General features: G+C 41.3%; 1 protein-coding gene across 1 annotated transcript; it reads right to left on the bottom strand.

Annotated features, from left to right (window-relative positions):
• Window positions 1-4,079: 4,079 nt before the first annotated feature.
• LOC126493060 (leukocyte immunoglobulin-like receptor subfamily A member 5) lies at window positions 4,080-8,326 on the bottom strand. Its single transcript, XM_050129826.1, has 6 exons — window positions 8,210-8,326; window positions 8,013-8,048; window positions 7,557-7,841; window positions 7,121-7,426; window positions 4,738-4,788; window positions 4,080-4,601 (listed from the first exon to the last, which is right to left on the bottom strand). Exons 1-6 carry the CDS (start codon window positions 8,241-8,243, stop codon window positions 4,465-4,467), a joined length of 849 nt encoding a protein of 282 aa, XP_049985783.1. The 5' UTR covers window positions 8,244-8,326; the 3' UTR covers window positions 4,080-4,464.
• Between the last annotated feature and the right edge of the window lie 8,777 nt (window positions 8,327-17,103).

Below are 17,103 nucleotides of genomic sequence, written 5' to 3'. Positions count from 1 at the left end.
ATATACACACACAGAATTAAAGCTGTTTACACAAAAAGTTAAATCAAAAGTTACATGCATGCACACACACATGTGTTAAACAGGAGTTGGGTAAAGCATGCCACTGCAAAACACACATGTATCAGTAAGGAAGAGGAAGTTAGAGAAAAAACCTAAGTAAATGGCAAGAAGAAGCCAAGATGATGATTAAGTTACATGACCTGTCTTTAGCCAAGATGGTGGTGGTCATCTGACCTATCCTCCTTACCATTAGTCAAGATGGTAGCAGTCATGTGTTACATGGAGAAATCACATGTTTTTCAGAGCTGCAGCAGGAATTTCAAACAGATACAAATAACAAGAAATAGAGGACTCACAGAAAATACATTTAAAACAGAATCACATCCATGTGACCAAACCATTCACACATTCTTTTGTACATGAAGTAGACAGAAAAATGACTCAGTGTTGCCAACTCAGTGGCAGGGGCCCTGGGCAGTGAGGGCTGGTACTGAAACAGCCACCTTGTGATCCAACCTGTTTTGCCAGGACCCATAGCAGTAGCTGGTTACTGTGGGACCTGCACCAGAGAGACTTAGCAGTAGTGGGAGGCAGCCCAGTAGAGGAAAAAGCAGACAGGTGTGAGATGCTGGCTGGAGAGAGCTTAGCATGGCTGGATAGAAACTTTTCCATCTGCCTGGTCACTGATAGAAATTAGAAAACTGCCATGTTGGTGTCTGCTGGTAGATGGCCAATTTAGGTTGTTATTTAAATGTATGTAGCCATTTTTAGTGAAAAGGCAGATAAGCTTAGGAATCTATAAGTAAAGCATCAAGCTTTGAGGTTTTAGGGCCACTAAAAGACATCCTGGGAGGAAGTTGGACTGATAGTATTGGAAGGCTAATCAAGATGTGAGAATTAGCCAGTAAGAGGCTAGAGCTAATGGGCCAAGCAGTGTTTAAAAGAATACAGTTTTCGTGTAATTATTTCTGGTAAAGCTGGGAGCCCTCCCAGGCTGTGGAAAGCAGCCTGCTGCTCCATCTACAGGCTAGCTCAGTCAGTAGAGCATGAGACTCTTAATCTCAGGGTTATGGGTTCGAGCCCCATGTTGGGCACCACTCTGTAGATGGAGCTTCCTGTCCTTCCTGCTTAATGTATTCACATTTGTTCCATACCATGGGACTGTTTGCTCAGGCAGGGAAAATCTCTCCTTCAGTACACAGGCTTTTATTTACTCTGTATTGTGGTTGAGACAAACACCAGGCATTTACTGACACCACAGACAGTAGCAAGGTCTTCCTACAACCCATGCATCATCTATCTCACTTCTCTTTGTCCATAAACAGCTGCAGATAGAACTTCTGTCTTCGTAAGCCAGTCATGTCATGAGTTAGGGTTGCTCCTGCCCTCTCAAATCGCCTCCTGGCTATTCAGTTTATTGTATAACTGGTTATTGTTCTAGCCTTAAACATTTTGTGGAGGGAAGATGGAGGCCAGTCATGCAAAGAGCTGGCAAAGCATTGGAGACCCACTGAGCATCTGACTGCAGTTCATGTGGTGCCAAATCCTTTCTCTCAAACTTTTTTTTAATGCAAGAGTCATTTCTTCTATCAGTCCAACAGGCAACACTGTCCACTGAGCACAGGTTACATCCACTTGGTGCCAGGCAGGGAAATTACTGGTCTTACCAACTGGTTCATTCCCTGAACTGAGAAAGACAACACATACAAAGGTAGAAATGAAAGGTAAGTCAGATGTAGCTTGGTATACTTTCAGGAACTACAGAGAAGAGGAAGTTAGGTAATCCTAAAACTGAAAATCTAGTGAGTTTTGAGTTGAGGCTGTATTAAAGAAAGGTCAGGCAATGACCCCAGTGGAGCATGAGACAGACTTAGGAGTCTTACTCATCAAGGAGGAACAGCAACTTTTTTGAGAAGTAAAACTCTAACAGGGTGTAGTGGCCCCATCTCACTCTTTCACAATGTATGTGCTGTTAACCTTCATCTCTAAACAGTAGGAGATCTCTAGGCAAAGGAATATATGACTATGTTGCTGCTCTAGGTAGATTTCTATTATGGAGTGATGCTGGAAGATCTTACTGATCGAAAACCAATAAATTTCTGGCAGTAATCTGAACCTAAACAATGACCCATCCGTATATGTGATTGTATATGTGGGTTTCCAAATTGTTCCAGTATAGAACTGAGTTCATGAATGTATATACAGTTGAGAGGGTTAATTTATGACAATTTCTCTAGTCTTATCAGAGTGAAGAGTGTGCAATGATGTCTTTTGTTCTCTATTGTCTCTGCAAAGCAACTGTGAAAGGCATAGATGTTTTAGGATAGGAACTGATTCTGCACTTTCCTTCCTTTCTTCCCCTCCCCCTCTTTCTGTATGTTTGATAGAGGTAGCTTGTGTCCTAGAATGAGTTTGCTTTGTAGGAAGATGCAGGTTTGTTTGGGGGAGAGATTAGCTGTTGACTGTGAACATCGGGATAATGCAGGAAGCAGAGTCCTGTAGCATGGAGTGGGGTATGGACAACAATAGACTATTAAAATGGCATCTGGAGTGTTGAAAGTAAGACAAGGAGATGGGTGAGAAACCTTGAGTTCTGAAAGAAGTGGGTGGTGTGACAATATAAATGCATTGAGTCTTTACTGAACCTTGACTTGACTGAAGCACAGAGTAATTCATGTCAGTAAAATCTGGAGTTAATATCGGAATGTGAAGAGAAGGAGGAAAAACTGAGGTTTGCTCCTCACTGCCACACAGCCAGTACCAAAGAAAGTTTAGGGAGAGTGCTAATGCTGTAAATGATGCTCAGAGAGATGCTGATCTTCCTTCCATCCTGGGTTTGTATTTCCTTAATTGCTATTTTCTTCTGAATTCTTCAACATCTGTAAGAGACAGCCCCTGCCCATGCCATCTATGCATCTAATTCCTTTTAGATTCCCTTTCCTCAATCTCTGTCCTCTCCTTCCCAAATCTTCTATCTGACTTTTTATGTTGTGTCTCAATGCCACAGATACCAATGTTCCATGGAAAAAATTCAACTGATTCCATATAAAATATCAGTGTAATATAAAGACAATGACAATGACTTTCCTTTCCAGGTTAGCATGATGAACAGTTCAGGTACATGGACTCTAGGTTATAATTCCTGAGATTAAGAAGAGTGTGCCACTTAGTTTTTGACAACTGTACACAGTTAGTGCTATCTGGGAAGAGACAATCTCCCCTAAGAAATTGCTTCTATCAGATTTACTTATAGGACAGTGTGGGATGTTTTCAATTAATGACACAGAGACCTCAATAAATGGTTGCTGTCTAAGTTCCATAACAAAGAACAGGGAAGGGCTACAAAAGCTTGGATTTATGGCACTAAATAATCATACTTCTATCCTAACATATAGTTGGCTAACCTAGGTTATTTATAGGAGATAGATCTGGGGCTCCCAGAATACTGAATATCGCACCTTGATCCAGACAGCCCTTCCCTTTCTGGTTCCCTTTGTTGTTCCCACCTTTTCTCTCACAGGTTCAGGAGCTTCAACAACAGCCTCTGGGCTATAGGAAAACACTGGCAATGGGTAATATCAGGATAACACTGTTTGTTTGCTGATGCAAGGACAATGGGTACTGCTCGTGTTTCCCATCAACTACCACCAAGTGCAATATGGCATCCTGGGACCTAGTGTTGAGTACATAGTGGGTAAAAATCTAGAACGCCTTGAGTGATTGGCACCATGTGGGAATCAAGCTCAATCATCTTCTTCATTGACCTCCCATGTCACTGTCAGAGCTTCAGGTCTAGACCTTCAGGTCTAGACTTGATAGATCAGGACCAAGAGATGTCTCCTCTATCCATAGGCCTTCCAGACTGATAAAAAGTATGACAGGTTCAGGACTACCTTCTCATGGTGATAGAATGAGGGGTCCACTGAGGGAACAGACAGGCATCTTTTGATTTTGTGATTTAAGGGTTGAGAGTTCAAATAGTGAGATTTGGATCATTATAGGCATGGAGTGATGTTGCAGTCTAGACTCTGATTTATTTATTATTATTTTTAATTGAGGTATTTCTAGCCCAACAGACAGAGGCTATTGCCATAGTAAATGCAATACTATCATTTATAATAATAGAAAATGGCACATTAAAGGATGAAAAGCAGAGGATGCTCAGAAGTCAGGGCATGACCCAGACAGATGAGATAGGATGCTCCCTCATATGATAGATTCAAAATAGAGTTGGATCAGTCAGGAAATACCCACAGTAGTTGGAGGGACAGAAATTCTTTTACTGAAAGAGGATTTCATCACAACACCCACACCTTCCCCTGCATCCCAAAATACATTTGCTCCTTGGACCTTCTCAGAACAATTCCTCAATAAAAGGAAAGGGATTTCTTACAGAAATTTTGGATTATCATATTTATTTCTTAAACCCTAGGACCTTATTAGATGTACTTCTATCTCTTCTGATTACTTCCCAGCTTCATGATAGGTCCAACTCTGGTTGCGCCAATGCTCAAACAGCAGAGTCCCAAGAATTATGAGGACCAAGCCAGCCAGCCCCATCCTGATGAGATTTTCCACTGTGTGATCCTGGGTGTCTGAGGCTGTGGTTTGGGGAAAGAAGTCACAGACATTAGGTAAATAAAAATTCCCCCCAATAACAAGTTGTCCACCTGGGGTACCTGCCTTTCCTGGGTAGGACTTGGACCTTCTGTATCCAGTACTAGAACTTTGATTTACCTGTTTTAGGTTTGCATGCATCCTTTGATAGTTTGATGTTCATAGCTGATCCTAAGAAAGAATAAGAGATGTAGAATTGTGAAGTGCTTAACAGGCCCAAGTGTTTTCTCTGGGATCCATGTTCCCATTTCCTGTAAATGCCAGCTGTTCTTATTATATAAGTTCATGAAGGTCTGTGATGAGTCTTTTCCTTGCTGAATCAGATATATAGGAATCCCTCTGGTATTTTTATGAAAAATCCTCATTCTTACTGTGCTCTTTAAGGTAAAAGTATATTGTGAAATCTGTTTAGATTAAAAATTTAATCTGAATTCCAAGAGATCAAGATTAGTCAGAAAAATCACAGTTCAGAATAAATGAAAACTTCCTGAGTCCTCTGCTCAAACTACCAGAACAGATTTTGTCAAAATAATCCCATGAAATATGTTTTCCTATTGAGTATCCAAGATCCCAAGGTGAAATCTGCACATTGGAGGCTATTGAAGTCTATAGCACATAGAACTGACATTCTAGATCGCCCTCTTCTGTCTATACCACAGCTAGCTCTCTATTTTTTATCTTTTTATATTTAATAGCCTATTAACTTCTTATCACATCATTAGAAACACCTACAAAGAAACCCACCAAGACTCAAAAATACCCACGCACTATCCTTGCTTGCATGCTGTAAAGTGTAGTGCTGTGAATCTACAAAGAAAAAAATAAACTTCCAAAAATACTACTTGGCTAATAGTAATAGGTTGAAGTCTTGTTAAAGACATGTAAATATATATATATGTATATATATGCACATGTATAGATTTGTATACTGTGTACAATATCTGACATGTATTTGAAGCAAAAAAATGGTATGCTGGAAAAAGAAATGGATGTACCTGGAGGTTATTGCAGTAATGCAAATCAATCAGGCTAAGAATTGCCAAATATCACATGCTCTCTAGCTCCCTATCATTTGCCCCCCCCCCCACTCCCTCTCTCTTTCTCATTTTTTCTCTCTCTCTCTAGGTCAGGTAGGAAGCAGATCCTTCTGACATAGGTTTTCTCTATCCCTTTTCTTATCATAGTTAATGTGGCAAATATAAGATCAATGTGAAGTGTCATGTAGAATGTTGTGTAGTGGTAACTTTCAATAAATACCTGGAAAGAGGCTGGGACTGTTGTCACTCACTGCCCTAAGGCTGGAACAACTCCTGTTGAGTACCAGGAACCTTCTAGATTTCATTGGGGAGCTGGGAAAGTGAATGAGTATTCCTTGATCGACCCTCCTCTTGGCCTCCACCCTCATCAAGGATGAATATCCCACTGACTAACCAACCACCCACTAGAGTCTCTCATTTTGATTCCAGTCAGTAATTCTTCTAAAGCAGGATCCCAAGTGACACTTTCACCTCATAGAGTTCTGGCTTACTTCACTTGAAACCATGAGTTCCACAGGAGCTTTAGTGTGTGACAATAGTTATGACAAAAAAAAATTGACAACTGTAGCATCTCTAGATACCCTCAAGTGCTGAGGTCATATCACTCATGGAGAATTCTGCCTGGAGCTAATGAGCAGGGGTGGATGGACTGCTCCCTTCTTGTACAGAATGAATGCGTCCTCTGTTCATCAACCAACACACCAGGGCAGCATTTGCTCCTGGGAGTTGTGTTGAACTAGGCTGCTCTGGGAGGGATGGTGTGATGCGAGATCTTGCTACAGAGGAGCAATCTACTATGTTCTGGTGTTGTCTGTAAGGACCTGGTCTCTTTCTGTCTTTGTTTATTTCCTCCCTCCTTCTCCTGTCTCAGAGTCTATTCCTTTCTGAGACCTTCTCCTTTCATCCTGTCTATCATTTCTTAGATTTTCACAAAAGGTCTTACAATGACTGAGTCCCTGAATTGGTTTCTAGGGCTTCTAACCTGCAAATGAATGTCTATGGTGCCACTAGGTACCCACCACTCAGACGAGGGGTCATGTGTATACCCTAGTCTCTGTACTGGCACTCACAGAAGCTGTTCTCAGGGGCCAGGGTTTAGTTAGTCTGAGAGAGCTCAGTCGGGCTGTGCAGGCCGCAATGCTGGGAGAGACTATTTCCCCCTTCATTGTCCAGGACAAGTTTGTCACAGCCAGCATCAGGACAACGGTGGATGATCAGTGTCTTTAAAGGGGCCAGGATATGGTTTGGGATATGGACTGGCTTTCTTAATAGCCCTGGAAGAAACATAGGCAGGTGAATAAGGAGCTAGATCCTCCCCCAAATTTTCTCTCTCCCAGCTTACCTTGTTGGTGCAACTGCCTCTCACACTCTGGTATTCTGCCTCAAGGTTCAGAAATCCTCCCAGCACAGTTCAAAGAAAGATTACCGTTTCAAATATGATTGGGACAATTGTGGGACTAACTCACCTAAGACTTGTATTTCCAGGTGTTCACTAGGTTCTGACCAAACCTGTGGGTTTGCCTTGTAGTAGCCATAACATTTGAATGTCCCACTGCTGCTAGAAGTCATAGGGCCCACAAAGAACAGGGCCTGGAACTGCCCAGCTGATGTCTTCTGTGACTCCATGATCATGGAGTGCTTCTGTTCTCCTTCCTTGATCACAATGAACCTGTCATATTCCTTCTGTGAGAAACACTTGAAGGTCATATTCTCTCCTGGGGTCACCACACATCTGGGCAGGACTGATAGGCAGGGTTTATTCTCAAAAATTCCTTGGAGAGAAACAGAGTTTTCACATTCTCACAAAGCCCACCTTGTCAAGCAAGGCTAGGCTGCAAGAAAGGGACATCCTGAGAGCAGTCCCGGCCTCCTGAAGATAGAGCCTGGGGAGGTACCTCTTACCTGTCACTACCAGCTCAAGGTTGTCACTCTGTGCTGACCAGCCAGAAGTGGTCACATAGAAACAGTAATATTGGCCTCCATCATATTGTCCAATCGAGTTTATGGAGAATACAGCTTTCTCACCACGTATTGTTGAGGATTGTCTATGTTGGACATTTTTAAATTTCTTAATAAAAAGAAGGTACTTCTGTGCATCTGAAGTCCCCATACATGAGATGTTCACTTGCATTCCCCTAGTGACCAGAGAGCCTGGCTCAGCTTTGATGGTCGGCTTTGGTAAGACTCCTACAAAGAATCAGTAGATAGGTGTCCTGGGACATTCTGCATTATTAGATCCTAGCACTCAGCCCTGCACAATTCCTATATCCAAAGATTAGCCCGTATCTGCTGCTCTCTATTCTTACTGCCTAGCGTAAGGAAGGAGGAATGACTTAGGAAAGTCGTGTACACGCTTACCTGCCAGCACTGGGCTCCTGGGTCTCAGACTCAATCCTGGAAGAAAGTTCCCTGTTTAGGATTTCACCCTGACCTCTCAGAAAGATCTTCCCTCCAGAGAACCTCCCATGCCCCTCAAACTTTCTGCTGGGAAAGTCTTGGGCTGTGCTATACGGTCCCTTCTGGATCACAGTTTGCTCCCACTCTTCTCATCTCACCAAAACAGAGCAGGACTGCGAAGGTGAAAGTCATGGCATAGTTTCTCGGTGGCTGCAACTGTGTGCGTGGAGAGGGCCACAGTGCCTGGTCAGATGGACTGGGACACGTAGTGTGACTCTTGGAGACTGGGAGCTCCACATCAAGTGGTCACACACTTCAGCATCACCACAGGAAGGGGAACTGCCCTTCCTAAGGGCCTGACTCTCATTTCCCCAATGTTATGGCTTGGACAGACTCCAGACTCTGTAGTCATTTCTTCAAAGATGGTGTTATTTCCCGACTCCATTCACCTCTGCTCAATTGGTCCTCATAGTGCCAATATCCAGGAGGAAATATCTGTCGACCTTAGCTCTCCATTTCACGATTTGGGTGCCTGAGTGGTCATATTCCCTTGGTGAGTCTGCTTATGAAATCTCTGTCATGGCTTCAGTCATTCTCATTTTGTTGTGTTTTTTTCTGAGACAGAGTTTCTCTGTGTAGCTCTGGCTATCCTGGAACTCACTCTGCAGACCAAGCTGGCCTTGAACTCAGAAATTCACCTACCTCTGCCTCCTGAGTGCTGGATTAAGGTATATACCACTCCTTCTCTGCTTTGTTTTGAGACAGGGTCTTACTGTGAAGCCCTGGATGTCCCAGGACTTGCTATATAGAACAGGCAAGTCTCCAAATTGCAGAAATCTGCCTCCTTCTAACTCTGGACTGATGCGGATAGTGCTGTGTGCCACCATGCCCATTCTTAGCAACTCTTCTGTCAGTGAGCCCCACCTTACCTCTGCTTTAGTCCATGTTTCTATATGTTGTATTTCCAGTTTTTTCTCAGCAAACTTAATACTTTTTTGCCTGTTTTATATTTTTTATTCCTTATCTTTTTCTGTGTGAGTTTCATTGTGACACTATTCTATATACATTTAATTAAGTTATTTTCATATGCTCCCATCCCTCCTCCTTTGGCTTCTATCTTGCTGTTCTCCAAACTGATTGTAACTTTTGCTTCCTCCTTGATGAAAGATTGTTGAAAATATTTGAATTGTTTTTATATATTTTAAATTTTTTCTTTTAATTTTGAACAATGTATTTTGACCATGCTCACACTTCTCCTAACTCCACCCAGATACACAACCCCTTTTCTACTTATCCAACTTTGTGTCAACTCTCTGCTTTTCATCTATCAAGTTCAATTTCACCTGGTCATATATTCATGAAAGTGTAGTCCTCCTCTGGAGTATGGTTGACATGACAAGGGCTAGACTGTCTTTTATAATTTTTGAAATTAAAATATAATTACATTGTTTTTCCTTTTCTTTCCTTCAACTCTTCCCATGTACCCTTCTTTGCTTTTCCTCCAATTCATAGTCTCTACTTTTTTTTAGCAATTATACATAGATATGTATATTTATATGTATATGCATATACATGTGTGTGTGCATGCACATATTTAAATATATAAATACAACCTTCCTAGTCCATATTATGTTGTTTGCATGTACTTGATTTTAGGGCTGACCACTTAGTATTGGATAGCCCATCAGAGCCTACACTCTCAAATAAAACTGGCCCTCCTTCTCCCAGTGGCTATCAATTGCCAGTAGCACCCAAACAAGTAGTGGGCCTCCATGTCCATCTCCCCTCCCATGTTAGTATTTGGTAATGTTTGAGCTTGCATTAGACTTGTGCATGCTGTCACAACCATTGTCAGGAAATAAAGGAAAAGAGAAGGGGTCTCAGTTCTAGGAATGTAGTTGGGAGTCTTTGCATAAACAAAGGTCTTATCAAGTCAGGAGATTAAAATACTTGAATTTCTTTGTGCAAAGGATTTACAAAGTGAGAAATAGTGGTACTTGGTGAGGTGTCCTTTGATAGAATAAAAAAGAAAAAAAAACTTTTCTCACATCTCCACAGTATCTGGACACCTGAGACCACAATGATTCTGAGGTCTTTCAAAGAGAACGTATAAATTATTTAACCAAATCATAAAACATATACTGAAAATAAAAAATAGATAGGAGACACAATGTCTTAAAAAAATCCAACAAAGATGATCATGGCAGCCAAGATTTCTAAGGAAGTGATTAATGAAAACTATCTTATGAGCATGTTCACAGCAAACCACATGCTTCTTCTTAGGAAACAAATCATCATGCTTTACAGGGAAGAAAGACCACGTCAGACTATATTATTAGGCTTCTGTAGATACTTAGGAGAAATTTAAAAACAAAATTTCATGTTGACCATAAGTTACATCTTTCTCATTGCTGACACAAATCAACAGTTCCTCTCACATTGTTCCAACAATGGAGGAAAAATGCATGGGCAAATATAAATATGTTAGTAATACTATGATTAATATTGATTAAACTATCACTAGCACTTTTGTAAAAATGCTTCTCACATGTTTATGGGAAAAACACTGGCCAAACAGCAAAAAGAAGACTAATCAGCATGATACTGCTTTAGTATTGAAACTGGTGATTGTTGATGAATCTGAAAATGTAGTTGGTACTCTCCTTGACTGATGCTATATTAGATATTTATGACTACAATTACTTCTTGAATGATCATTACCTTTTTTCTTTGCATGCTTTCTTTATAAAGAGAACCAGGGGAAAATTACATGTAGTTTTACATCTGGAATACGTGGCAGTTAGAGCCAGAAATTTAACTGATAACTGATGTTATCAGGAGATAAATCAAGTTGATTTATCTTTGATAGAATTACTTGTGTCCTGACCACTATGCAAGCCCCTTCATCTGATCATCTGACTAACAAAAAACAAAACAAAACAATGGAGTCTGCTGGTCTGCCAGTCTTGAGCATGGGTATATATCTGTCAGCAAGTTCCCAGGAAACGACACTTAGTCAAAGATAGGTAAACAGTTCAGTGGCTGAGCATCTACCTAGTTTGTGTAAACCTGTGGGCTCAGACTTCAGAACTGCAGGGCAGAAAAACAACACTTTGTGCAGCCCAGGCTGATTCTGATTCTTTCTTTGGTTTCATGGAGACTTGCAATTGGTTGTCATACAACAAGGCTAATTTTTAGTTTAAAATAATTATTAAAATACAGTTTAGTACTATGCTGATAATTAAGAGGAGATATTACACTAAAATATGGGAACACTCCTAAAGTTCAAAGCAAGAAGAAAAATGTGACCTGTTATCCTTTTCCATGGAATAGACTCTGAGTGTTAAGTCTCAGGAATCAACAATTTTCCAGCCTGCACTACTGTTGGGGGATGACTAAAGAGCTCAGAGGTTACATTGCTTAAGAGGATGATGCTGTATGTGGGTGTCTCTTGTACTTCCTTCTTTTTAATACAAAACTTTATGCAGGAAGTAAAACAAATATTTCACAACTCAGCCTCTGCAGTGGTATCAATAAGATGTACATTTCTCTTTTCAGACAGAACAGATTCCTTTTAGGAACTCAGTTCCCCACTTCAGGCATTCTTTCTACCTGTGCCAAAGAGATAAAGAGAATTCACCAGTGGAGAGTCAGGAACATCTTTGTTCTGTTTGTAAGGTCGGGTTCCTCTTCCTGAAATTTTAGGTTTTGAGATCCAACATGGATTGATTATGTTTCCAAGAATGTTATAAATGAGACTGTAGGATCCATTCCTTGGCATAAACTCCTCAGTAAGGTAATTTTCAGAACTCCAGAATATTCAGTTTTTGCTAGACCCCAGTTTAGAGGAATTCAAAATTCTCCTCCATCTCTGGGGCCAAAGCACAAATCATCCTAACACTGATGATGTCATGACAAAACTGGAAAAGATACCTTCTCATGTGCCAGTGATGGGGTTTGGGTAAGTGTGTGGGGGAATTCTCTTTCTCTTATACAAACCTGTTTACATGCTAGAGGGAAAGTGGGACTTTCCTAGGCAGCTGGAAACTCAGGTCTTAAAAATGAGCCACTCAACTTTACCCAAGCTACAAGACCAGCATCATCCAAACACATCTGACAAAGGTATTGTAAGAGAACACGTATGAACAAGCATCTGTCTTGAGCATATCTGTAAAGTCTCCCACAAATTTAACTTTGCCATATGAACACATATGATGATGGTTGCAAAAGACTACATTACCTGTCACTTTGTATAAGAACATTATGGGATGTTTTCACATTAAAAGTATTGCCTACATGTTCATTTATCAGAAAAGATAATGTTGCCAGTGATACAAATTTAATTTAATGTATCAAAAAGTTGATATACCACAAACAAGTTGGATTTACCCATTCATTATAGCAACAATGTAATTTTATGATATACATGGTGACGGTAATTGTGTAGATGAAGAAACAGCATTTATGTAAATGAATATACATTTGTCAGTATCCCACACCCATACATCATGTAAACTCACAGTAAATAATAACAGAGAACAACCTTAGTCAGAATAAGATTATGTTTAAAGAAAACTGAAATTAACTACACATTTGATGCTGAGTAACCAGAAACTTTCCCATTAAAATAGGAGCAATGCAGCAGTGTCTCCTTACTCCATGAATTTTCATATTGGTACTTGAAGTTCTAACTAAAGCAGAAAGATCAGTAAAGTAAACACAAAATTCACATATAGAAAGAAGAACTTTTGATGTTTTCAGATAACATGTATGTCAATGTAGAAATTCTGAATTCATTTCCAAATATAACTTTATTAAACCAATCCATTATAACATACAAGTGATTAGAACACAGAAAAAGATCTAGTAATATGTTTTTGAATTTCTTTTGTGCATACCAGTAATTGCCAGTGAAATTTGACATTAAATGTGTATATATATCCTATATGACGTCCACATTTCTTACTTTTGGTATTACACTGACATTAAGAGGGAAACATGGGAAAAATACAATTAGTGACCAGATAACATTCAAAATCATGTCTTCAAGGAAAATATTTTCAAAGCCAGATCCACAGATAGTTGACAAGTGTACTATCAAGATGCCTTTTTATTTCAGGAGAAACCCACAAAGGGAGGAAGGGAAAGGTATCAGGGGGAAGGGAAGGATGTCAGGAAGCTTAGGTCTGCTGGAATTCAGGTCTGGAGACATCCCTAGCTGATAAGTAAATACTGAGGGTCTGTAATTGTTGACGACGAACAAAGGAAAATGCTAATGAGTTCCAGAGCCTGGTTCCTGCAGGTCTCTGCTAGGTTGATTTCTTAGACCCTGCAGAGGGGATAGAGGATGGCTGTAAACAAAATGCAGATCTCAAAATACAGGCCTTTGCTTCTGGAGATGTCCACCCTTTTTAAGTATTAGAATGAGACGAGTTAAAGGTCATCTGGTAGATGAGCAGGCATTAACCAGTGTGTGTGGGGGAACAGAGGCCCGATCCTCCCATGTCTAATTGGTGGGGGAAAATTCTTTCCAACTTGGTGGAAGAATTTTCTTTTTAGAGTTACAGATGTCTTTTTGGGGAGGAGAGGGTCTAGATTTTTATATCAATACCTCTGGACATCAACCTCTATGCAATCAGGCATGTTCCTCAGGAGACCCAGAGACAGAATGCCTGGTCCTCTCCCTGCAGTGCTTTGCCTCACACTCCTTTAGCTGGTGTCCATGCCTATCATGGACAGGCACACATATCTCTGGGTTTTATGTAGCTCCAATAGGAGACTCGCTCTCAAGGGGCTCTTCTAGCCCTCCATCAGCCAGATCAAGCTGGTGGTAAAGGACCTGAATGGGCTTGGATGCCAGAGAGTCCACCTGTTACTGAACAAACTTAGTGAGCCTATTAAGGGCCCATAGTTCAAAAGCCATCAATAATAAAAATCCTAAAAGGGGAAGAGTAAGAGGGTGGTAACCCAGGGGAAAACGTCCCTCCTCTTGCTCTTTCTGCTTCTTTCTATGCTCTAATCCTTTTGTGACCTTAGCAAAACTGTCTCTAACTATCCCAGTGTGATCAGTATAGAAACAACATTTCTCTTTTAGGGCAGTGCGAAGGGATCAAAACTCTAAAATTCTTAACATATGCATTAAACCCAAACATTTTACAGGGTGTGTCAAACTTTCCTCAACATCTATAAGGAGTTACAAATATCATTAGGTCAATTCCAGTAATGGTACAATGACAGACATTGTTGTTATTAAACACCGATTCCAGTCTCTGAGGAACAGTCAAACCCCAAGTCTGCCTTCCCTCTTAAGTAAAGAGAGGTTAATATTGTAATCAAAATGAGTTCTGTGTCCCAAAGATTAAGACAGTCAGATGTTTAGTCTGCATATTAGCTCCAACGCAAACAGAATTCAAACTGCAGAAAATTGTAGGCACCATGGTCAGGTCATCTCAGCAGGGCATCTGTGTCTGCGTCCCAGGTCTAGAAGCAGTTCAGCACGTGTGCTTCAGGGATTAGAAAGGTGGGGTCTTCCACTGAGGCCACCACTCCCTTTATTTCACTTAGCCCAAGGCTTTTCTTTAATTAGTTTACACTTCCTTGTACCCACTGTCTTCTCAAATGGTATGTTTTTTATTTTCCCTTGCTCTTCTTGTGACTTTTCATTATAAATATGCATAAATGTAGTCACTAATAACCAAAAAACAAAGTCAATATCAGGCTATCTTAAAATTTCCTCTGTCAGAGATGTTAATCAATAACTCTTCAATTTAGCCTCAGGCAGATATTTTTGAACAAAGACAAAAAGCAGCCACATTCTTCTCCAAATTATTGCAAGAACAGTTTCTAAGTCACATATTAGCATTCTTCTCCGACACTTCTTGAGCCAGACCTCTGCAGGTTCAGATCACCCATTTCAGCCCATTAAGCTCCGCTGAAAACACTCCATTTCTTTCCTAACTCAAAGTACACATTCCTCAAAAAAAAAAAAAAAAAAATGGTCTGGCCTATCACAGAAATACTCCAGACCTGGAAATCAGTGTGGCGGTTTCTCAGAAAATTGGGAGTCAACCTACCTCAGGATCCAGCACTACCACTCTTGGGAATATACCCTAAAGATGTCCAATCACACTACAAAAGCATTTGTTCAACTATGTTCATAGCAGCGTTATTTGTAATAGCCAGAACTTGGAAACAACCCAGATGCCCCTAAATGGAAGAATGGATAAAGAAAGTGTGGCACATATACATATTAGAGTACTACTCAGCAGTAAAAAACAATGACATCTTGAATTTGACATGGAAATGGATGGAGTAGAAAACACTATCCTGAGTGAGATAACTCAGACCCAAAAATATGAATATGATATGTACTCACTTGTAGTAGGAGCTGCGGGCTCATTCCTGCTGCCCTGCTCCCAGCCGCCTGGCTAGCTTATGCCCTGAAATAACAACACACAAACTGTATTCATTTAAACATTGCTTGGCCCATTTCAATTAATGTGTGTAGCACCGAGGTGCCCTTATCAGGAAGATTCTAGCCTATGTCCATCCTGGGCGGGAGCTTCATTGCATCTGCCTGGGAGAGGGGAGCATGGTTGTCTGTCTGAGGCGTCTTACCTCACTTCCTCTTCCTCCCAGCATTCTGTTCTGTTTACTCCACTCACCTATGTTCTAACCTACCAGGGCCAAGCAGTTTCTTTATTAATTAACCAATGACCTTCTTCCAGCACTCACTCATTAGTGGATTCTAGCCATAAACAAAGACATTGAGCCTACAGTTCATGATCCCAGAGAAGCTAAGTAATAAGGTGAATCCAAATTTAAAAATATATAGATCCTCCTAGAAATTGGAAGCAGACAAGATTGCCAGGCAAAAGTTGGGAGCATTGGGGTGGGGGAGTGCAGTGAGCTGCGGCTGGCCTGCTTTTTGTCCTGCCCGGCTCCCATATGGCTAGCTTAGGCCCAGAAATAATAACACAGAAATTGTATTCTTTTAAATACTGCCTGTCCCATTAGCTCTAGCCTCTTATCAGCTAATTCTCACATCTTGATTAACCCATGTCTAATAATCTGTGTAACACCATGAGGTGGTGTCTTATCGGGAAAGATTCAGCATGTTTGACCTGGCGGCTGGCTCCATGGCGTCTGACCCAGTGAAGAGAGGCATGGCGATTGCCTCAATTCCTCCCAGCATTCTTTTCTGTTTACTCCGCCTACCTAATTTTCTGTCCTATCAAAGGGCCAAGGCAGTTTCCTTATTAACCAATGAAATCAACTCAAAACAGAAGACCCTCCCATATCAGGGGAGGGGTAGAAGGAAAGGGAGAAGGGAAGATAGAGGGGAGAAGGGGGGGTTGGGGAAAGCTTGGGGGAGTGGGATGGTTGATATGGAGTAAGGATGGATATGGGAGCAGGGAAGGAGATATCTTAATTGAGGGAGCCATTTTGGAGTTGGCAAGAGGCTTGGCTCTAGAGGGGTTCCCAGGAGCCCATGGGGATGTCCACAGCTAGACCCTGGACAGTGAAGGAGAGGGTGCCTGAACTAAACTTGCCCAATATAGTCAAACTGATGACTATCTTGAATATCACCACAGAACCTTTGTCTGGTGGCAGATGGAGGCAGAGACAGAGACCCACATCAGAGCACTGGACTGAGCTCCCTAGGTGCAGCTGAAGAGTGGAAGGAGGGAGAATATGAGCAAGGAAGTAAAAACCACTAGGGGATGGTTCACCCACTGGGACAGTGTACCTGAGCTAATGGGAGCTCACCAACTCCAGCTGGACTGAGATTGAACAAGTATGGGATCAAACTGGACCCCCTAAGTGTGGTTGACAATTGGGGCAGACTGAGGGGCCAATGATAATGTCACTGGGATTTGTCTCTACTGCATGTACTGGCTTTTTGGGATCTTATTCTCTTTGGATGCACACCTTCCTAAGCCTGGATATAGAGGAGAGGGCCATGGACTTCCCACAGGGCAGGGTGCCTTGCCCTCTCTTAGGACTGGAGGGGGTGGGATCGGGGGTGGGATCGGGGGTGGGGGGAGTGGGA

Source organism: Alexandromys fortis, unplaced genomic scaffold (genome assembly GCF_014885135.2).
Source record: "Alexandromys fortis isolate MF-2015 unplaced genomic scaffold, M_Fortis_MF-2015_v1.1 scaffold_282, whole genome shotgun sequence".
NCBI lineage: Eukaryota > Metazoa > Chordata > Mammalia > Rodentia > Cricetidae > Alexandromys > Alexandromys fortis.
This window is presented reverse-complemented; position numbering and strand designations above follow the sequence as displayed.